The sequence below is a fragment of the Schistocerca cancellata genome, chromosome 6 (genome assembly GCF_023864275.1).
Source record: "Schistocerca cancellata isolate TAMUIC-IGC-003103 chromosome 6, iqSchCanc2.1, whole genome shotgun sequence".
Classification (NCBI taxonomy): domain Eukaryota; kingdom Metazoa; phylum Arthropoda; class Insecta; order Orthoptera; family Acrididae; genus Schistocerca; species Schistocerca cancellata.
Genome location: NC_064631.1, coordinates 643,721,824 through 643,745,934, shown reverse-complemented (window position 1 = coordinate 643,745,934; position 24,111 = coordinate 643,721,824). Strand labels below are relative to the sequence as shown.

The following is a 24,111-nucleotide window of genomic DNA, read 5'->3' as shown; positions in this document are numbered from 1 at the left end:
TATTAGCTCTAATTTTCTCGGTGTGGCCATTTTCGCTGGAGTTATTTGGGAGGAAGTAATTTGCTGCCCGACTCTTCCCGGCACATGCTCTGGTAATTTCAGTGGTAGACCTCTTTGTGATGCACAACGCCTCCCTTCTGGAGCCTGTCATTGGAGTTTGTTGCGCATCTGCGTAGTGCTCTACAGCCAGCTCAGCGAGCCCGTGACGAAACGCGCCGCTCTGCACCTGTTGTGTTAATTCAACGTGGTACGGGTCACGTGCGAATGAGCGACACTGTAGGGACTAACCACAAGTCGGGTGTGTTTGGAAGCCGCTCCTTTCGTGGACGAATTAAGTTTCCTGTATATTTTGTGGACACTCCACCTTAGGTCGCACTGTGCGGTTAATCCAGGGTATTTTACGGTGGTTCGTGTTTCCATTGCTATGCTGTCAGTAGCGAAATCGAAAAGTAATGGATGTCCATACTTGTTTACGCATGATGCGTTATAGTTATTTACGCTCAGGGTCAGCTGCAAGACCCTGTGCCGTTCACTGATCTATACACGCCTTCCTGCATTGCGACTTTCATACAGATAAGCGTCGTCCGCGAATGTCCTCCAGCAAGTCTATTAGATCTTAGTTCGCTGCTGTCCTGTAGCGTCGCTGCCTTCTTGCAGACAGCCGCATATCTGCGAATAACATAGAACTTCCGACGTTATCCACTTGGCCATTTGCATTTACATATATAGTAAATAATTCCAATCCCCAAGAAAGCAGGTGTTGACAGGTGTGAAAATTACCGAACTGTCAGTTTGGATTCCGTAGAAATATTGGAACACGTGAGGCAATACTGACCCTACGACTTATCTTAGAAAATACATTAAGGAAAGGCAAACGTACGTGTCTAGCATTTGTAGACTTAGAGAAGGCTTTTGACAATGTTGACTGGAATACTCTTTCAAATTCTGAAGGTGGCAGGGATAAAAATATAGGGAGCGAAAGGCTATTTACGATTTGTACAGAAAGCAGATGGCAGTTACAAGAGTCGAGGGACATGAAAGTGGTTGGGAAGGGAGTGAGACAGGGTTGTAGCCTCTCCCCGCTGTTATTCAATCTGTGTATTGAGCAAGCAGTAAAGGAAACAAAAGAAAAATTCGGAGTAGGTATTAAAATCCATGGAGAAGAAATAAAAACTGAGGTTCGCCGATGACATTGTAATTCTGTCAGAGACAGCCTAGGACTTGGAAGAGCAGTTGAACGGAATGGACAGTGTCTTGAAAGGAGGATATAAGATGAACATCAACAAAAGCAAGACGAGGATAATGGAATGTAGTCACGTTAAATCAGGTGATGCTGACGAATTAGATTAGGAAATGAGACACTTAAGGTAGTAAATGAGTTTTGCTGTTTGGGAAGCAAAATAACTGATGGTCGAAGTAGAGGGGATAGAAAATGTAGACTGGCAATGGCAAGGAAAGCGTTTCTGAAGAACAGAAATTTGTAAACATCGCGTATAGGTTTAAGTGTCCAAGTCTTTTCTGAAAGTATTTGTATGGAGTGAAGCCATGTATGGAAGTGAAACCTGGACGACAAATAGTTTGGACAAGAAGAGAATAGAAGCTTTCGAAGTGTCCTGCTACAGAAGAATGCTGAAGATTAGATGGGTAGATCACACAACTAATGAGGTATTGGATAGAATTGGGGAGGAGTTTGTGGCACAAATTGACTATAAGAAGGGATCGGTTGGTAGGACATGTTCTGAGGCGTCAGTTGATGACCACTCAAGTACTGGAGGGCAGCATGGAGGGTAAAAATCGTAGAGGGAGACCAAGAGATGAATACACTTAACACATTCAGAAGAATGTAAGTTGCAGTAAGTACTGGGAGACGAAGCTTGCATAGGATAGAGCTCCATCAGACCAGTCTTGGGACTGAAGACGACGACGACGACGACGACGACGACGACAACAACACCACATAGTAAACAGTAACGGTCCTATCGCACTTCCTTGGGGTACTCCTGAAATTACCTTGCTGTCTGTCGATTTTGTTCCTTTAAGAGCAAATGTTGATTTATGTCTGCACTAAGTCCTGAATACGATCACAGATGTGTTAGTTATTCTGTGTTCACTAAATGGCAGTGCGGGACGGTGTCAAATGCCTTCCACAAGTGAGGAACACGTCAACCTGAGCGCCGTTGTCTACAGCGCTATGTATCTCTTGGAGGAACAGAGGAGCTGAGTTTGCCAAGACCTACGTTCACTATTACAAAGAGCCGCGCGGTGTAGGGGCCTTGCCACGGTTCGTGCGGCTCTCCCCGTCGGAGGTTAGAGTCCTCCTTCGGGCATGGGTATGTGTTGTCCTTAGCGTATGTTAAACTTAGATTATATAATGTGCAAGCCTAGGGACCGATGACCTCAGTAGTTTGGCCCCGTAGGAACTTACAACCATTATTATAGACGAGATTTTCGTTCTCCCAAAATGTCATGAGACGTGAGCATAAAACATGTCCCATAGTTCTACTACAGATTAACGTCAGCGATATAGTCGTATAGTTATGTGCCTCTGTCCTATGACCTACTTGGAAACGACAGTGGCCTGCGCTTTTTTCCAGTCGCTAGGTACCTTCCGTTGCTCCGGCGATCTATGATAAATTGTTGCCAGCAAGGGAGCAAGTTATTTCGCATAATCTCTGTAGAATCGTACAGATATCATCTGGTCCATATGCCTTTCCGTTATTAAGCGATTGTAGTTGCTTTCCTATTTCGCAGTCGCATAAATCAGTATCTGCCGTTTCGGCGTTCGTGTGATGATTGAAAGGAGGAATCGCGTTACTATCTTCAGTGGTAAACGGTTTCGGAAGACAAAATTCAATATATCCGCCTTCTTCTGTCACCTTCCCTCTCCGTGCCAGTTTGCTCACTGAGCGACTGAATGGAGGTTTGTGCTGTGCTTCCTGACTTTACATAAGCCCATAGCTACTTATGGTTTTGTCAGATTGGTTGGCAAAATCTTACTTTCAAACGCTTTTCGCATTGCTCTCATTTCCGCGTCGTTGAGCTTTCGTTTCTCAGCTAGGCTTCGACTTCGCTTACATGTGCGATGCTCTCTTTGCTTCGGCAGAAACTTTCTAACACGACTATTAAACAATGGGTCTTCTCATCCCTTAAAAACTTGTTCGGGACACACTTGTCCGAGGCGTATTGAACGATGGTTTTGAATTTTATCAGTTGATGTTGACTACTGCCGGCTGGTGTGGCCGAGCGGTTCTAAAAAATGGTTCAAATGGCTCTGAGCACTATGGGACTTAACTTCTGAGGTCAGTCACTTAGAACTACTTAAACCTAACTAACCTAAGGACATCACACACATCCATGCCCGAGGCAGGATTCGAACCTGCGACTTAGCGGTCGCGCTGTTCCAGACTGTAGCGCCTAGAACCGCTCGGCCACCCCGGCCGGCACGGTAGAAGAGCTTTGTCAAAAATGTAGTTATGTTTTGTAAAATCTTAGACTATGTACTGGGGTACTTTTATGGTGCTTTTTAAAGAAGTTGGAGCATGGTCCCAGCTTGTACAGATGTATGGTGTGTAATACAGACCTAATCGTCCTCTGTAATTGTACCCCAGTATCCCAGTACATAGCCTAAGATTTTACAAAACATAACTAGATTTTTGACAAAGCTCTTCTACCGTGCCGGCCGGGGTGGCCGAGCGGTTCTAGGCGCTACAGTCTGGAACCGCGCGACCTCTAAGGTCGCAGGTTCGAATCCTGCCTCGGGCATGGATGTGTGTGATGTCCTAAGGTCAGTTAGGTTTAAGTAGTTCTAAGTTCTAGGGGACTAATGACTTCAGATGTTAAGTCCGATTGTGCTCAGGGACAGTTTGTGGCCGAACTGTGTTAATTAATCTTTCCCTTTTTCCTTGTATTTTCTAGTCGCCTTCTCATTAAAAATGCAGTAAAATATAGGATTAGTTCTAGAAAGGTTTTGATCCGTCATGTTTATAGATTCAGAATTTTGCAAGTGTTAGACTGTATTATTACAGCATTTGATTGCTGTTTGGCTTAAGAAATTTTTGAAAAGGCAAACTTGAAGTTGCTTCAACTGTTTTTTCTTGTCCTTTCTTTGACGGAGACTGTATGGGCATCTGAAGGAATAGCAAGCACTTTTCTAGGTATCGGTGCAATAAAGGGAGGTGACACTGCATCAAAACACCTGTAAGGTATCTGCAAAGAAAGGGTGCGCATAATTTCAGAATTGTACTCAGCATGTTCCCCGCCATGTTGCAGGACGGCAGCTGGCGCGATGTGGGCGGCGCTGGCTCTGCTGCTGGCGGCGTGTGGGGCTGCGCGGGCCCAGGACACCTCCACCACCCCCGCGCTGCAGCCGTGGCAGCCGCAGCAGGGGGGCGACTGGCCGAGAGGGCAACAGCCCTGGGACTCCGCCAGCAACGTCATCATACACGAGGCGTGAGTGGTCGCGCGGTACTGCGCCTGCCTGTTTTCTCTGATGAGTGCAGTGTAATGAATGTTAAGTCTCGTACTCAGTCGTTGTTATACTTTTGAATGTCTTTATTATTGCCGTGACACACCTCTGTAGCAGAGGTTGCTAACTTGTGCTAGTGCAGCGGTGCTCGATTAGATTAGAGATTAGATTTACTTTCATTCCAATTGATCCGTAGTGAGGAGGTCCTCCAGGATGTAGAACATGTCAGAGAAACAATAATACAAGACAAATATTTACAACTCAAACAAATAAGTTAATGTACCATTCCACAGGTCCCAAGTGGAATGATCGTCATTTTTTAAATGAACACTATATGAAAGAATCATTGTACAAATACGAATGCACTGAATTTAAAATAAAAGTGTGTTTATTCATTTATTTATTAATAAGGTAATAAAGTGTAATACAACTACTGTAATACTTATTTACAATGAACACATTACTGCACTGAAATTGTGCAGAAGTTAAATTATATATACAGGGTGTTACAAAAAGGTACGGCCAAACTTTCAGGAAACATTCCTCACACACAACGAAAGAAAATATGCTATGTGGACATGTGTCCGGAAACGCTTACTTTCCATGTTAGAGCTCATTTTATTACTTCTCTTCAAATCACATTAACCATGGAATGGAAACACACAGCAACAGAACGTACCAGCGTGACTTCAAACACTGTCACAGGAAATGTTCAAAATGTCCTCCGTTAGCGACGATACATGCATCCACCCTCCGCCGCATGGAATCCCTGATGCGCTGATGCAGGCCTGGAGAATGGCGTATTGTATCACAGCCGTCCACAATATGAGCACGAAGAGTCTCTACATTTGGTTCCAGGGTTGCGTACACAAGACCTTTCAAATGCCCCCATAAATGAAAGTCAAGAGGGTTGAGGTCAGGAGAGCGTGGAGGCCATGGAATTGGTCCGCCTCTACCAATCCATCGGTCACCGAATCTGTTGTTGAGAAGCGTACGAACACTTCGACTGAAATGTGCTGGAGCTCCATCGTGCGTGAACCACATGTTGTGTCGTACTTGTAAAGGCACATGTTCTAGCAGCACAGCTAGAGTATCCCGTATGAAATCATGATAACGTGCTCCATTGAGCGTAGGTGGAAGAAACTAAAATGAGCTCTAACATGGAAATTAAGCGTTTCCGGACACATGTCCACATAACATCTCTTTATTTGTGTGTGAGGAATGTTTCCTGAAAGTTTGGCCGTATCTTTTTGTAACACCATGTGTATATATATATATATATATATATATATATATATATATATATATGAATAATGCACACTTTTTGTACAAGACTAAATGACTTTAAATCATTGTGAAGATTCTTATTTCTACTATTGATTCCATGAATTAAGCTGTTGGTTTGAAAAATTGATATTTTTAATGACAAATTTCATTAAGTAATAAATATATTTGGAAGCAGTAGTTAGTATCCCTAGTTCCCTAAACAGGCTTCTGAAGGATGCTCTTGAGTTCACACCAAATGTAACACTTACTGCGCGTTTTTGTGCCCGGAAAACTTTAGCTTGGTTTGATGAATTACCACAAAAAATAATCCCATATGACATTATGGAATGAAAGTAAGCATAGTATGCTAGCTTTTTCATTTTTATGTCTCCTATGTCTGACACAGTTCGCATTGTAAATAGAGATTTGTTAAGACGCTTCAGCAGTTCTGTGGTGTGGTCCTTCCAGTTGAATTTATTATCAAGCTGTAATACTAACATTTTAACACTGCCCACTTCTTGTATCTGCTTGTCATCGTATTTCAGGCATATACTCGTGGGACACCCCTTACTAGTTGTGAACTGCATGTAGTGTGTTTTTTCAAAGTTTAGTGACAAAGAATTGGCTAGGAACCAGTAATTAATGTCCACAAATATTTTACTAGCCGATCTTTCTAAGACTACACTTGATTTGCTATTTATTGCAATGTTTGTATCATCGGCAAACAAAACGAACTTGGCATGTGGTAATGTTACTGATGAAAGGTCATTGATATACACAAGAAAAAGAAAGGGCCTAAAATGGAACCTTGTGGGGACCCCTCATGTAATTAGTTGGATGATGCCTGATAGCTTGATACATGTCTCTTTCTTAATAACACCCTTTGTTTCATGCCATAGATATAAGATTTGAACCATTTCCTGTTACACTATAATATTCTAATTTACTTAAAAGGATATTGTGATTTACAGTCAAATGCCTTTGACAGATCACAAAAACTACCAGTTGCCTGCAATTTTTGTCTAATGAGTTAATCACATTTTCACTGTAAGTGTAGATAGCCTTCTCAATACCAGAACCCTTTAGAAATCCGAACTGTGACTTTGACAGTATGTTATTTGAAATAAGGTGGTTATAAAACTGATTCTACATTACTTTCTATATAATTTTTGAGAAGGCTGGCAAACTCGGGGGTATTTCTCATCGCCAATATTTGGCTGACGAGGTAAGGAAATGTGTGTGAAGTTCTGATCACCTCGATTTCACCAAATTCCTCAACTGAATTCCGGTTCTCTCTGCATTGTCACGTGGAGTCAGTTTATCACTCTGCCAAAGGTGATCCATCGGTGATGTTGGGCTCAGGAGACACTTTCCTGCTGCTTGAGAGGACAGCAGTACGTGTCAGCAGCACAATTTGCTCTCGCTCTTAAACGGTTGTATTTAAGACACTTCACATCCACGACCGACACTCCCAAAATATCATACACCGGACTCTCACGAGTAAATGGTTGTAGTGCCTGTATTTCGATTAGAGAATGTTTCAAAAAGGACTTTACAATATGAAAAATTCTTATAAATTTATTGAAATAAGATACAGAGTTGGGTTTAGAATTATTTCGTATGGAAACACAAGTTTTTTTTTACCGTAAACTAAAGGTGTATGTTACCTCCGTTAGTTATCCTGCACACATCCCATCGGCAGTCAGTTTCTTCCCAAACTCGGTGTAGCATTGCAGGTGTAACTTGCTAAGTGGCGTCATAAATACGAGAGTAATCCCAAAAGTAAGGTCTCCTATTTTTTTATAAATACAGAACTCTGTTTGTGTGGTAGTTGGTCACACTGTTACGAAGAGTGCTTCACGCGCTGTGTGTAAACATGCGCACGCCGCGTGAGCCTTGGCTTGGCAGCCGTTGAGAATGGAGCTCCCGTTGGATGTTACCGCCAAGTGCGAATTGCGCACAATTATTCGGTTTTTGAACGCAAAGGGCACTGCGCCGATTGAAATCTATTGCCAGTTGACGGAAGTGTATGGTGAGTCGTGCATGGATGCCAAAAATGTTCGTAAGTGGTGTAGGGAGTTTGCAGCTGGTCGGACCGAAATTCACGACGAACAAAGGAGCGGGAGACCGTCAGTTTCTGAGGAGACAGTGTTGAAGGTTGAGCAAAGCATGCGTGAAGATCAGTGGATCACCCTGGATGATCTCTGCACGTTGGTTCCTGAAGTTTCCCGAAGCACTGCTCGCAGAATTTTAATGGAAACATTGAACTACCGGAAGGTGTACGCAAGGTGGGTGCCACGCATGCTGACCACATGCGGCAACGAGTTGATGCTTCCCGCGCATTTTTTCACCGCCTTGCAACTGAACAGGACAACTTCCTGGACTCAACTGTCACGGGTGACGAAACCTGGGCATTCCATTTTACACCTGAGACCAAGCAACAATCACGCCAGTGGCGGCATCCGCCAAAGCCGCGGAAATTCAAACAGTCTGCCGGTGAAGTCATGACAACGGTTTTTTTGGATCGGAATGGGGCACTGACTTGCTGAAAGTTCAGGTAGAGAAACCGGCACAGGAGGTACGAACACGGTATCCTTGATGAATCCCGATAGGAAAGAAATCGAGTGGTGTCTCGTCTGGGGAGAGTGGGGGCCATGCAGTTGGTGCCCCAAGGCCAATCCACTGACCTGGAAAGCGGTCACTGAGAAAATGCCGGACGTCAGCCAGGTAGTGAGTTGGTGCTCCCATCTTCCATGAAGTAAAAACTTAATTCTTGGTCATCCTCGTCGATCTGTGGTATCAAAAATTGTTTTAACATATCCAGTTACACTAACCTCTTGATGGTTCTCTCACGAAAAAAGGGGGCTGTACAGTTTGTTCTTGCTCAGTGCAAAAAAGACGTTCAGACATCACGAACATGTTGCAATGTTTGATGTGGATTTTCACTGTCCCACATCCTAGAGTTGTGTGTGTATGTGTGTAACCTTGCCACTTAAGTAGAAAGTCGACTCTTCAGGAAAGATGATTTTGTCCAAGAATCCTTATGTAATAGATTTTACATATCCGCACAGTTCTTGCGAGCAGTTTTATCACTGTCTCTTTTGCTTTTACGATCGTCAGCCTGTACGGTTTCAAATCAAACTGTTTCTAGTTACACGAAAAAACACAGCTAGCACACGCGGGCCCCGTGAAAGCAGACATCTTTAACGCAACACCCACTGGCGCTCCTTAAGGTGCTACTCGGCACTAGCGAACTACGCGAGACAACTTTATGTATTTCCCTACAAATTTAAACTAAAATCACCTCTGTAGGTACCATGAATTAATTTATATGAATTTTCAGAGTTGAAAAGTCAATTTTGAAACACCCTGTACATCTAATCATAGGGCAGAAGTTCGGATGTGTTACCTTTGATGTACTCTTTCTACGGGGTCAGTCAAACTATTCTCCCAACCATTTTCAATAACAAGCGACGAACAATCAATTATCTTTAACGGTAATAAGGGAAAGGATTAATTCGCCCCAACGCTTCCGCATTTGTCACACCCTTCAGTGTAAACCACAGAACCAGCAAGTGTAACAATGAGAGAATATTTGTATTAAATATTTGCTATATAACTTATGAATTACTGAATAAACAATAGAAATAAAAAATTAGTCCTTTTTAACATTTCTAAGAACATAAACAACTAAGATCAACAGTTAATAAAGTCCCATAAACTTGAGCAAGGATCACCTTTTCAGTCTCTGAAGTCAGTAGGTGACATAGGACAATCAGACGTAGATTAAATGTTACACCATTAAGGGCGATCACTCATTAAGAATAACCACAAATTAAAGAAGATTCATTTAAAGCAATTAACATCAATAGCAAATAAGTCATGTCTCAGCAAATTTATCAAAACCAAATCTTTCAGTTCTATAACAATGTTGGATCGTGGAATACGCCGGATTACCGACACAGAAGGCTAAATTTTACCAAACAGCAATTTCTCCAAGCCTAGAACTATCTTAATAGTGTACAATACCTAGGTTATCCAGAACTTATCTAGTTCGCCTTTCTTGGGCATAACGGTGGAGTAGATAATTAACCTCTTATTTCATTCTCCTGGAACATTGAGAGGCAATAGACGCTCGGGCAACTCTTACCCCAGCGTGGCTCGGGAAAGAGGATGGCTCCACCAGAAGGAGGAAGAAATATTTACCCGAACTGGAAAGGGAACTCGTCTAACACGAGCCACTAGGTTGGACGAAGACCAGTTGGCGATTTCTAATGATTAACCAAAGCTTGCTGGCCAGCGGACGAAAATTACAGAGGCAAAGGTAGCTTTATTTGTACTAACAAGAAATGGTAACTCCTGCAAATGAGATTCCAGCAGAACTACTACCGTAGTATCAATATGGGACATCGGAGCTGAGGAGAGCAAGTCAACAACGGTCTCTACCCAATAGGCCCAACATTTCAGACAGACCGAGCAACCGACGTCAGTCGTGGCTAGGCGGATTACCAAATAGAAACTCTAGCACTACCTTAAATATAATTAATTAGAGCACTTAAATGCCACGGGGACTAAACTCCTTAACACAAGAACATATACACAATAACGACTAAAGTTAAATATGCCTACGTTCTAAAACAACAGATATTGGCGAACATTAACATAATCTCGCATTTCAGACATCCATAAAATTGTGTCTCTCTCTCTCTCTCTCTCTCTCTCTCTCTCTCTCTCTCTCTCTCTCTCTCTCTGCCAGACAGTACAAGGTTTTTAACATTTTACAGCGCGCTTATCTAAACAGTGACCTACGCCGTCCAACGGTTTGCAGAAGGTCCACAGTCAAAGATTTTTCTTTTTTGTTTCTTTACGACGCGCGACTGAAGTCAGTGTGGCGTTCAAATGCACGATCATGTAAGGGCGTAGTAACACACACGCAAGGCAATATCCGATCACAAACTCAAAGCAGAGAATCGTTGCCACACAGTTATTAATAGCTCCCACAACACCGGGAGATTGGCCCCGACAGACGATGGCTGTTGCGCTAACTAGATGAAAAATCTTACTTTCAGTGACGACACCACCTTCCGGAGGTTATTGGCAGCTGCAGACGGACTTCATAGCTTCGCCAGCCCATGAACGGAAACCAAACGTTGTCCACAGATTTACGGCCTCTTGTGTCCTCACGCCCTGGGTTTTTCGGCCCATCCACACTTAGCATAGAGGGACCGAGCGTCCCGCTGCAGAACGGTCATCGAGGGCCAAACACTCGTCTCAGCTGCTTCCTCAGCCCTCCGCACGGCACACAGCGGCTCCTCCCAGCGGGCGGCGTAGCAGAGGCTCCACAACGCCCTCTAGGAAAGCGCGGAAACTCCAAACAGGAGAAAACAAAGGGAAAAACAGGAACCGTGGCAAACGACACGGCTCAACCTTAATATTATGGTGCGAGCACAAAGTTGCAGAACTTTTCGATGCTGCTGGGAACACTCTTGGATACAACTTGTCGAGCTATTGGAATAGCTGTTCAAAACTAAATAGTCGTCCCTTTTTGAAACATGTATGGAATTCGCATCGAGCATTATTCAACACAAATATTAAACGACCTAACTGATACATTGCAATTTATCTTTTACTTATTTATCCTACAAAGACAGCCACAGATTTATCGTCACAAAATCTTAACCAGGACCGACGAAGTATGGCCATCGTTTCCAACACACATTCCGTTTACATGTGAGGCATCTTCCGGAAGACGAAAACCGAATTTTGGAAACCGGTTTTCACTGTCGTGTTTACATGTTAAAGTCTTTTCGTCTTCGTGTTTACATGTAGGAGTCTGAAGCGGATTTGCTAGCCCTTTTGAATATGGCGTCTGGAAAACAACTGATCGAGTTTCTGAATCAGTCAACACAATAGTTATTTCTCTTCAAAATCATTTACTTCTCTTCACTTAAATATTACAGGTAGATAGCTTCGTCCTCAGTCTAATATTTATGCTTCTCCTTCACTGCACAAAAAGTCCGTATTAATCGAATATTCTGAAAACAAGACGTAACTTGACAGGCCAAGCACTTTTCAAAACCGGTTGCATTTACATGGGAGCGAAAATCGATTGTGGATTTGGAAAAACAGCACCTAGAAGTGGATTTCCAGAAGAGAATTTGAAAGGTTTACATGACTATCCAGAAGCGGTATTGGGAAATCGGGTTACGAAATCCGGTTCTGGGAGCGCCATGTGAACGGGGTGACAGGAAAATTTATTCCGTTAAACTGAAGCTAACATCCCGCTAAATGCTTATTACTGTGTTATTTACCCTTCTAAAAACAAAATTTCAATGCACTAATAACTTATAATGAATTTTTTGTCATCGTCATTCCATATATTATTATTATGATTATTATTACTTCTAAAAGACATGGTCAGCACCTTTAAGATGATCCACAGATCTTATTGTGCAACAGTTAACCACAAATCAACTTAATGCGGCTTCTGCTACAGAAAATTCATTGGAATGCCTCACTGCCTGTGAATCTAGTTTCAGCTGTTCCTGAGCAGAACAGGGTACTTCAGCTTTTACATGCTTTTTGCGTGATACAATAAATCCAACAGGCGCGAATTTAAATTTCACAGGCAAAATCGACATGTCGCACAAGGCGGATTGACGGGGATCTCAACAAGCCAATCTTTCAATTGTTTACTTCTAATCCACTCTATCCTAAGTTTTTGGTCTATTTTTTGTTCTTTTTTTTCGATATTTGATGACGGAGCTAATAAAAAATTGCCCAGATGCGAGCAGGAGCTGGCCGCTGTGACCGAGCGGTCCTAGGCGCTTGAGTCCAGAACCACGCTGCTGCTACGGCCGCGGGTTCGAATCCTGCCTCGGGCATGGATGTGTGTGATGTCAGGTTTAAGTAGTTCTAAGTCTAGGGAACTGATGACCTCAGATGTTAAGTCCCATAGTGCTTAGAGCCATTTGAACCATTTTGCGAGAAGGACTCGTGCAAACTTAATTATGGGGGAGAGATCATTCATCCGATGAATCGAGAATCTCGATGAGTTTTGCTTGTTATCGACATTGATCCCAGTAATGCCAAGACTTTCAAGGATGTTTTAAGTCGGATAAAAATGAGGAAAGAAATTTCGTTTCGTGTGCCATCAATATAGTTTCCTGATTTCTTCCTGTACATTTACTATATGCGAGCATCAAAATATGTGACATAAATGGCTGTATCTTTTCTTTGCACTGACTTAGAAATGGTCCTGGTGGAGGTTCGGGTCCTCCCTCGGGCGTGGGTGTGTGTTTTTGTCCTTCGGTTAATTTAGGTTAAGTAGTGTGTAAGCTTAGGGACTGATGACCTTAGCAGTTAAGTCCCATAGGATTTCACACATATTTGAACTTTTTTTTTTTTTTTTTTTTTAACTTAGAAGCTTCAATTTTTTTACGCAACCAAAGGGCCGCAGACATTAATGTATGGCATTAATTGCAACTTGAAACGTCTTCCCCTTCCTGAGAAACGAGTTTTTTAACAGTTGGACATACAAACATATGGGCAAAAAAAGTGATTCTCTAAGGGTTCTGTTTTTACGAGTGAGATACGGAACCCTAAAAGGTAAAGTAAATCGCTCGGTACACCGCAATCGACTGTACCATACAGGATAACAATTTAACACTATGAACTGTTCTAACGCGACAGCCAAACTTCGGTGAAGGGTAATTTGTAAATACAATGTAAAATTCCACCCTTAAATGTGTGAGAGGAGGAAAGCATTTCAATTACCACTGACGCTGAGCGTGAATAAAATATACAGTTTCTGTAGTTCTGCCTATAATTGGACAGTGGTAATAGTGAAGTCTCTCTCTTACCATCGGAGCAATTTAATAGTTTGGTTCTCCACCATTCACAAGTGAAAACTGGGAAATTTCAATCACAGTTAATAAAAGTTCACATATTAACTTATGTGCTCCATATGATGAGATACTTTAATTTGATGTCCTTGGGGGTTGTCACTTCAGAAAGTCCCAGAGCTCGACAATGCTGATGTACTAATTTTTAAATAAAACATAGAGTATACCATTTTTCTTGTCACCGATTTGGGTGTACATTGATGAGATATACATTTCTAGTCTGACAGCCTCTAAAAGAGTCTCACAAATAGACCTTCCGAAAGGCAATAATGCAGACTCACTGACTCTGACTGTCTTTTACATGCCTCTTCCTTACTGACTCCCGTGGCTCATGCGCCGCTCCTTTTATTATATGCATCTAAACTGTTGAATACATTGTTAAATGTGATGATAATTATGAAGTCCCATACACCGGGAAGCGTAGGGGACGATGCGGTAGACTGCACCGCTGACTAGGCAAGGTCCTAGCGGAGGTGGTTTGCCATTGCCTTCCTCCGACCTTAATGGGGATGAATGATGTTAAATGTAAGATTTACAAAATAACAATTAAATCATCAGATGATTTTCGTTACTTACACCAAAATCTCTGCAGATGACTAAGAGGTTGTAGAAATGTATGATGAGATAAAAGAAATTATTTAGATAGTGAAGGTAGACGAAAATTAAATAATCATGGGGGACTGGAATTCGATAGTGGGAAAAGGAAGAGAAGGAAAGGTAGTGGGTGAATATGGAACGGGGGTAAGGAATGAAGGAGGAAGCCGCCTGGTAGAATTTTGCACAGAGCATCATAGCTAACACTTGGTTTAAGAATCATGAAAGAAGGGTGTATATGTGGAAGAGGCCTGGACACACGGGAAGGTTTCAGATAGATTATATAATGGTAAGACAAAGATTTACTAACCAGGTTTTAAGTTGTAAGACATTTCCAGGGGCAGATGTTGACTCTGCCCACAATCTATTGGTTATGAACTGTAGATGAAAAGAGAAGAAACAGCAAAAAGGTGGGAATTTAAGGAGATGGGACCTGGATAAATTGAAACACCCACAGGTTGTAGAGAGTTTCAGGGAGAGCATTACAGAACGATTGACAAGAACGGGGGAAAGCAGTACAGTAGAAGAAGAATGGGTAGCTTTGAGAGATGAAATAGTGAACGCAGCGGAGGATCAGGTAGGTAAAAAGACGAGGGCTAGTAGAAATCCTCGGATAACAGAAGAGATACTGAATTTAATTGATAAAAGGAGAAAATATAAAAATGCAATAAATGAAGCAGGCAAAAAAGGAATTCAAACGTCTCAAAAATGAGGTCGACAGGAAGTGCAAAATGGCTAAGCAGGACAAATGTAAGGATGTAGAGGCTTATCTCACGAAGGGTAAAATAGATACTGCCTACTGGAAAATTAAAGAGACCTTTGGAGAAAAGAGAACCACTTGCATGAATATCAAGAGCTCAGATGGAAAAAAAGTCCTGAGCAAAGAAGGGAAAGCAGAAAGGTGGAAGGAGTATATAGACGGTCTATACAAGGGCGATGTTCTTGAGGACAATATTATGCAAATGGGAGAGGAGGTAGATGAAGATAAAGTGGGACGTATGATACTGCGTGCGCCGGCCGGAGTGGCCGATCGGTTCTAGGCGCTACAGTCTGGGACCGCGCGACCACTACAGTCGCAGGTTCGAATCCTGCCTCGGGCATGGATGTGTGTGATGTCCTTAGGTTAGTTAGGTTTAAGTAGTTCTCAGTCTAGGGGACTGATGACCTCATATGTTAAGTCCCATAGTGCTCAGAGCCATTTGAACCATTTGATACTGTGTGAAGAATTTGACAGAGCACTGAAAGAAGTCGAAACAAGGCCCCAGGAGTAGACAGCATTCCATTAGAACTACTGATAGCCTTGAGAGAGTCAGCCCTGATTAAACTCTACCATCTGGTGAGCAAGATGTATGGACAGGTGAAATACCCTCAGACTTCAAGAAGAATGTAATAATTCCAATCCGAAACAAAGCAGATGTTGACAGGTGTGAAAATTACCAAACTATCAGTTTAATAAGTCGCGGCTGCAAAATACTAACGCGAATTCTTTACAGACGAATGGAAAAACTGGTAGAAGCCGACCTTGGGAAAGATTAGATTGGATTCAATAGAAATATTGGAACACGTGAGGCAATACTGACCCAACGACTTACCTTAGAAGATAGATTAAGGAAAGGCAATACTACATGTCTAGCATTTGTAGACTTGGAGAAAGCTTTTGGCAATGTTGACTGGAATACTCTCTTTCAAATTCTGAAGGTGGCAGGGGTAAAATACAGTGAGCGAAAGGCTATTTACAATTTGTACAGAAACCAGATGGCAGTTATAAGAGTTGAAGGGCATGAAAGGAAAGCAGTGGTTGGGAAGGGAGTGAGACAGGGTTGTAGCCTATCTCCGATGCTATTCAATCTGTATATTGAGGAAGCAGTAAAAGAAACAAAAGAAAAGTTCGGAGCAGGTATTAAAATTCATGGAGAAGAAATAAAAACTTTGTGGTTCGCCGATGACATTGTAATTCTGTCAGAGACTGCGAAGGACTTGGAAGAGCAGTTGAACGGAATGGACAGTGTCTTTAAAGGGGGATACAAGATGAACATCAGCAAAAGCAAGACGAGGATAATGGAATGTAGTCATATTAGATCAGGCGATGCTGAGGGAATTAGATTAGGAAATGAGACACTTAAGGTAGTAAGTGAGTTTTGCTATTTGGGAAGCAAAATAACTGATGATGGTCGAAGTAGAGAGGATATAAAATGTAGACTGACGATGGCAAGAAAAGCGTTTCTGAAGAACAGAAATTTGTTAACATCGAGTATAGATTTAAGTGTCAGGAAGTCTTTTCTGAAAGTATTTGCATGGAGTCTAACCATGTTTGGAAGTGAAACATGGATGATAAATACTTTGGACAAGAAGAGAATAGAAGCTTTTGAAATGTGGTGCTACAGAAGAATGCTGATAGGTATATCATGAAACTAATGAGGACATTCTAAACAGAATTGGGGAGAAGAGGAATTTATGACACAACCTGACTAAAATAAGGGATCGGTTGGTAGGACATATTATGAGGCATCAAGGGATCACCAATTTAGTTCTGGAGGGCAGCGTGGAGGGTAAAAATCGTAGAGGGAGAGCAAGGGATGAGTACACTAAGCAGATTCAGAAGGATGTAGGCTGCAGTAGGTTCTGGGAGATGAAGAACCTTGCACAGGATAGAGTGGCATGGAGAGCTGCATCAAACCAGTCTCTAGACTGAAGTCCACAACAACATACCAAAAAAGGGTCACATAGTGCCCTACATATTCTGATATGCAGTCTGGAAGTGTTTACTGAAATTCATAGACAATTTCAATGAATTTGCAGTACAACAATTTAAATTACATTTTATACTTAAAAACAAAGATAATGTGACTTACCAAATGAAAGTGCTGGCAGGTCGACAGACACACAAACGAACACAAACATACACACAAAATTCAAGCTTTCGCAACAAACTGTTGCCTCATCAGGAAAGAGGGAAGGAGAGGGAAAGACGAAAGGATGTGGGTTTTAAGGAAGAGGGTAAGGAGTCATTCCAGTCCCGGGAGCGGAAAGACTTACCTTAGGGGGAAAAAAGGACGGGTATACACTCGCACACACACACATATCCATCCACACATATACAGACACAGACACAGACATGAATTTTGTGTGTATGTTTGTGTTCGTTTGTGTGTCTGTCGACCTGCCAGCACTTTCATTTGGTAAGTCACATTATCTTTGTTTTTAAGTATATTTTTCCTTCGTGGAATGTTTCCTTCTATTATAACCATATCATAAATTACATTTTAGTTACTTATAAACAAATTACTTGTTATCGGTGCTTTGGTTTGCTCTTACATAGAGTTATCGTTTTAAACTATCATAATGAATGAACATCATAGCTTTTCAGAATAGGGGAGAAGTAGATTTTGAAGAATATGTGGTGCAAGATGGCTGCTCGGTTCACATCACATTTCAAAGTTGGATTATTAACAAACGGTTTACTCCCCTAGTTGCTGATAGAAATCGGATAACACTTTAATGTGAGATTTAATCTCAGATACTAATTTGTACTAATTTTTTAAAAGGCAAGTTACTACTGGAAATGGACATAGACTTAACGATAGAAAGTCCAGAATGTTTAAAATTCGGGCTAAAATGACCTCTTCATAGGCTGCTGACTTGAGGATGAATTTCAGACAGGTAGGGGGAGGTAGCCCCTTTCGTATGCGAAAAACAAAAAACTAACACTGGGAAGGAGTGTTCTGCTGTATGCAGAAAAAAAAAATGAAATGATGATATGTCAGTTATTGGCTGGGATTTCCGCTTTGGTGTTCGGCCGCCGTATTGCAAGTCTTTTTAGTATGCAGAATTGCATTCTAATAATTTAGTCATAAGAGGTTATCGGAGAATGAGATCAAAGCACTGAAATGTAGTCTGATGCATGTGTTATTTTTTGGCCTTACGGGCTATCATGATTTAAATTTGAGAGGAAAGCGTAAGCATGCTATTTTTTCAATAACATTGTAACTTTGGCCGAATCCCATTACAATAATTATGCATATAAAAATTCTTCGCGGGACAAGTTGGTATGTATATATGGCATGTTTCGTAGGTGCTATGTAATGTGCCCGCATCATCGACATGGATGTATGAGAAGAAGGGAGGATAAATTGCAATCTCATCACAATTTAATCGTAAGATCTAGCTGGAGCCATGTCGTTGCCAGTCTAGGAATTTTCACACTAAATGTAGTTTCTGATTATATAACGGAAACAATGAATTAAACAAAAATATTGTTGCAGACAACCATCAAAAAGTCTGATAAAAAATCTGTTAACCGCAAATACAAATTTCACCCGCTGATAGTGCGTAAAATCCCTTAAGTTTGGAGGGAATTCCACTAACTTCGCAACCCTGAACATGGCTAACGCCGCTGGTGCTTATGTAACATCCAACATAATGTGACATCAAACATGTTACTTGAATTGCACATAATTAAATTTACAATTGAAATTTATGTGCTTTTATAAAACAGATTACAAAATTTAGATGGATAGTGATAACAATTGTGACATAATTAGTAAGTGAAATAAATCGGTTTTCACTTCGAAATTTCATTAAATGTGTACTGGAAACAATTGGTTGATTGCATTCTTTAATTGCTTCGTAATCACGCCATGACTTCCGATACTGACATGATTTCAGTGTCTGTCCTTAGGTGTACCTTTATTCCTACTGCTTTTTCATATCCTGTTCTCACAATAATAATCTGCGTTTTTACATTTGGTCTAACATAATTTGAATTTAGAGTACAGCATTTGTATATGTTAATCATATTGTGCACTTAATTAATTTACCACTACATCTATACCTGCATCTGTACTCTGCAAACTACAGTGACGTGAACGGCAGAGGGTACATCCCATTGCACCAGTTATTAGGGTTTTGTGGGAAGAATGATTTATTGAATGCCTTTGTTCATGCAGTAATTACTCTCATCATATCTTCACAATCCCTACGTGAGTGATAAGTAAGGGGTTGTAGTACAGGGCAACAATTACTGAACTACATGAAAACAAATGTAAATTTGTTACAAACTTCGCTGTGCAGACATTTTATTCAACATGTAAATGTCGCTACAGATATTCGGATTTAGTTTATGACATGTGCAATATGCCAGCCATCATTGGCGATTATGTTGCACAAACGAGTAGCAAAATTCTGCATGATCTGTTGCAGTGTCGGAGCATCGATGCTGTCAATGACCTCCTGAATGGCTCTTTTCAGCTCAGCGATCATTTTGGGGTTATTGCTGTATACTTTGCGTTTAATATAAGACGCACAAAGGAGTCGCATGTGTTCAGATCCGGAAAATATGGTGGCCAATTGAGGCCCATGCCAGTGACCTATGGGTACCCCATAGCCAGAAGGCGGTCCCCAAAGTGCTCCTCCAAGACATCAAACACTCTCCTGCTTCGATGGAGTCGCGGTCTGTCTTGCATGAACCACATCTTGTCGAAATCAGGGTCACTTTTGATAATGGGGATGAAATCATCTGCCAGAACATCCGCGTACCATTTGTTAGTAAGTGTGCCATCAAGGAATATTGCACCGATTATTTCGTGACTGGACATGTGACACCACAGAGTCACCTCTTCTAACTATAATCTATCATATATCCATCGAACAAGAAACCATGCCCACTTCTTGGAAGAAAGCACAGATTACACCCATCTATAAGAAGGCAGTACTAATGATCTACAAAACTATTTCCAACATCCTTGACATAGATTTTTTGCACTATCTTAGAACATATCCAGAGCTCAAACATAACGAGAGATCTTGAACAGAATGATATCCTCAATACTAACCAGCATGGGTTCCGAAAACATCAGTCATGTGAAACCCAACTCACACTTTCCTCACATGAAATACTGAAAGCTTTGCATCAAGGCAGTCAGGTAGATGCAGTATTTTTTATTTCCAAAAAGCTTATGACTCAGTGCTACACTTGTGCTTACTGTCAAAAGTATGATCATATGGGATATCAAATGAAATTTTGTCTGGATTGAGGACTTTTTGGTAGGGAGGACTCAGCATGTCACCTTGGATGGAGTGTCATTGTCAGGTGTGCCACAGGAAACTGTGTCGGGACCCTTGCTGTACATGTTATTTATTAATGACCATGCAGACAATAATAATAGTAATCCAGGATATTTGCAGATGGTTTAGTTAGCTATAACAAAGTCCTATGTGAGAGAACCTGCATAAATATTCAGTCATATCTTGATAAGATTTCAACATGGTGCAGAGACTGGCAACTTGCTCTAAATGTTCAGAAATGTAAAATTTTTTGCACTTCACAAACCAAAAAAATGAAGAATCCTATGACTATAATATCAGGGGGTCACTGTTGAAGTCGGTTAACTCATTCAAATACCTGGGTGTAATACTTTGTAGGGATATGAAATGGAATGACCTCATAGGTTCAGTTGAGGTTAAAGCAAGTGGTAGAATACAGGGGAATTGCAATCAGTCTACAAAGAAGATTGCTTACAAATCACTCATGGGACTGGTTCTAGAATATTGCTCAAGTGTGTGTGTGTTGGGGGGGGGGGGGTATTGAATGTATACAAACAAGGGCAGCATCACAGAGGTACTGAAGAAACGGAAGTGACAGACTCTTTGAGACAGATGAAAATTATCCCGAGAAAGTCTGTTAACAAAGTTTCAAGAACTGGCTTTAAATGATTACTCTACAGATATACTACAACCCTCTATGTATTGTTCACAAAGGGATCTTGAGGTAGAGTAATTACTACATGCATAGAGGCATTCAGTCAGTCATTCTTCCCTCACTTCCTACTGTAATGGAACAGGAAGAAACCCTAATAACTGGTACAATTAGATGTAATCTCTGCTATGTTCATCACTGTGGTTTGCAGAATATAGATGTAGATGATAGTATTTCATTCTCCACAATGCTTGCCATTGATGTGTTCATTATGTACTGTCCCATTCTGCTACATTACAAACTTGCCAGCTGCAGCCATAAATCTCATATCAGTTAACTTCAAATTAAGTGAAATATTGTAAAAATAACCACATTGTTTCATTAAAAAGTCACATCAAATAGTATTTTGCGAAGAGTCAAATGTCAAGTGCACACATCAGGATTTAATTTTGCAATACACCTGGTCAAAAAGTGAGAGGAATTAAAAAGAATCATTATTGTTGTAATTCTATGTGTACATCTACATCCATACTCAGCAAGTTGCTGTGAAGTGCTTGGCAGAGGGTACTCCCATTGTAACTGTTATTATGGCTTTCTCCCATTCAATTTGTGTATGGAGTGCAGGAAGAACAATTGCTTAGATGTCGCTGTGCATGCTTTAGTTAGTCTAATCTTTGCAATCCCTATGTGAGTAATATGTAGCAGGCTGTAGTATATTTCTAGATTTGTCTTTTAATGCTGGTTCTTGAAATGGAATACATTGCAGTTATCTTAAGGCATTTGCCAGTTCAGTTTTTTCAACATATCTGTGACGGTGTTGCAATCTCCTTTATGGACTGATTGTCGTTCCCCAGTTTTCTACTGATGAACCAAAGTGTAGATTGAAGTAAGTTCACTGAAAGGCACTGAATTTAAATAGAACCAAAGTTTGCATGAGCTTTACCTATTATTAAGCCTGTGTGACTACACCATTTCATGTCCCTACAAACTGTTAAATCCAGATGTATGTACAGGTTGACCAATTCCACGTGAGACTCTTAGATATTGTAATTTCAGGTTGTTACATTTTTTGATTTTGTGATCTGTGTAGTTTTACATTTCTGTACATTTAAGCCAGTTGCCAATCTTTGCACAATTTTGAAATCATATCAAGATCTAATTGAATATTTGTGCAGCTTTTTTCAGACTTCGTCATGATAACTTCTTTACCGTTAATATTGTTTGGATGGTCATTAATGAAGGACATGAACACCTGCACACCTGCAGCCGCTTCTTCATCTGCTCATCATTCCGTATCCAAGATAATGCACTGCATCCTCTGTACCAAGAAATCCCGACTCCAATCATAAAATTTTGTTTGATACTTTGTATACTTGTCTGTCAATAATAATCTTATATCTACTACTGAGTTAAATGCTTTTCTGAAGTCAAGAAATACTGGCTCGATCGACTATTTGATCTTTGACTTTCAGGATGTCATTTGGCAAAAGTGCTAACTGGATTCCACATAAGAATTGTTTTTGGAATACTTGTTGGTCGACACTATGATTTCAAGTATTTGCAAGCATAGAGTAACCTGTGCTGCTTCTTTTCAACCTGCTATCTTCTTCGTGTAATCCTATAGTTTTGCATATATCCAAATAAGCAATTTTTGAATATTCTGGATACTTATTGCATATAAACTTCGAGACATTGTGGTCATGTTCTGCACTTATGATCAAACTCCAGTCTTGACCATAAAATATTTATTTTATTTCTTCATTGTATGTTTGGGCATTATGCCTTTTTCTAAAGGAACTGAATGTAAAAGGAGACACACATGATGAGAAACATACCTACATCATAAACTGTATACAGTAGTATACACAGCAGAACTTGCACGTACCAGAACACTGTCGATACAAAGTTTCACAGAGTACATATTTTACAGTTGTGTAGAAGCACACTTGTGTATATGCCATTCACTTCATGTATATATCATGACATAGCAGAAAGTATATAAAATATCTGAAGGACGTGTGTGTTTAAACTTTTGCGTGTTTGTGTTTTACAGTTAATTACAGAAGAATGATTATTTTCAGGACATACTTTGTAATTGCAAGTAGAATGGTTCGACCGGGCCAAGTGTACAAGGTTGCAGTCAACGTGCTGCAGGCTCAGCAGCCGCTCACAGTGCGCGCCTCCATCCAGAGGGACGGAGTTGAGCTAAGTGCTGACAGCAAAGATGTCAAAGAAGGCATTCCAGAGGCCCTGCTACTGAAGGTATGTTTCTATTCGTCTCTCCTGTTTGTGGTGCATTTTACAACTCAAACAGAGAATAGCTGGTGGGGAAAATGCTGACAAGATCTCTCTCTCTCTCTCTCTCTCTCTCTCTCTCTCTCTCTCTCCTCCCTCCCTCCCTCCCACCCCCCTTCCCTTCCCTTCTTTTCTTTCTTTATATCTTTATTTTTGTTTCCCATGTGTTTATGAGCTTAAACACATGTCAGAGCAGATACAGTACATTTGTTTTGAGCTTAATTCAGATTATTAGTCAAGATTAAAACTGATACACAGATGAAAGGAGTTTACACATCCTTAGCATAATCACAACTGAAGTTGCGTTTTTGAGGGACAGTTGTGAGTAGTTGATAGAATGAATCGAGGAGTACTTAATCTCTGGCAGCTACAGCAGTGAAAGTTACTGAGTGTTCCAGCAAACATGCTGTTTGTAAGAAAATTTCTACCAATTCAAGACACCTAAACCGTCTTAACATTCGAACCTACATTAGTGAAAGAAACATCATCATGTAAAGTTGCTATGTCACTGCCTCAAAGTTTGCTGCACTGTTATCGTTCCAAGACAACCTATTTTTACCAGACAGGACTACAGTGCTTCTTACTTGTCTGTCTGGCACTAAATGCTTCATCTATAAGGTCAGAGGTCATCTTTCCTCATTCATTATACACTTCCGTAGTTAAACATTTAAATTGTCTATAACATGCTATGGATGGGATTTCAAACCTTAATCTTCATTCATTCTTTTTGCTTATAACAGTGATATGGGGATGTAAACAACAAAATTCATTGTAACACATTTGTTAAAAACAATGATGCCATACGATCAAAGTTTAGTAAACTGATCTAGCTTAGAATGATGAGGTTTTCAGTTATTTTGTGATCTTGTTGACATTTAAATCAGTTTAAAGGA

The 24,111-nt window shown here is 40.9% G+C and overlaps 1 protein-coding gene across 3 annotated transcripts in view; it reads left to right on the top strand.

Moving 5' to 3' along the window:
- Window positions 1–24,111, top strand: part of LOC126190666 (CD109 antigen) — an 818,148-nt gene that overhangs the window by 710,782 nt on the left and 83,255 nt on the right. For all 3 annotated transcript variants that reach the window (XM_049931111.1, XM_049931109.1, XM_049931110.1), the window contains 2 exons: window positions 4,270–4,449; window positions 23,005–23,185. In XM_049931111.1, coding sequence (XP_049787068.1) covers window positions 4,270–4,449; window positions 23,005–23,185 — 361 coding nt within the window. The remainder of the gene's footprint in view (window positions 1–4,269; window positions 4,450–23,004; window positions 23,186–24,111) is intronic.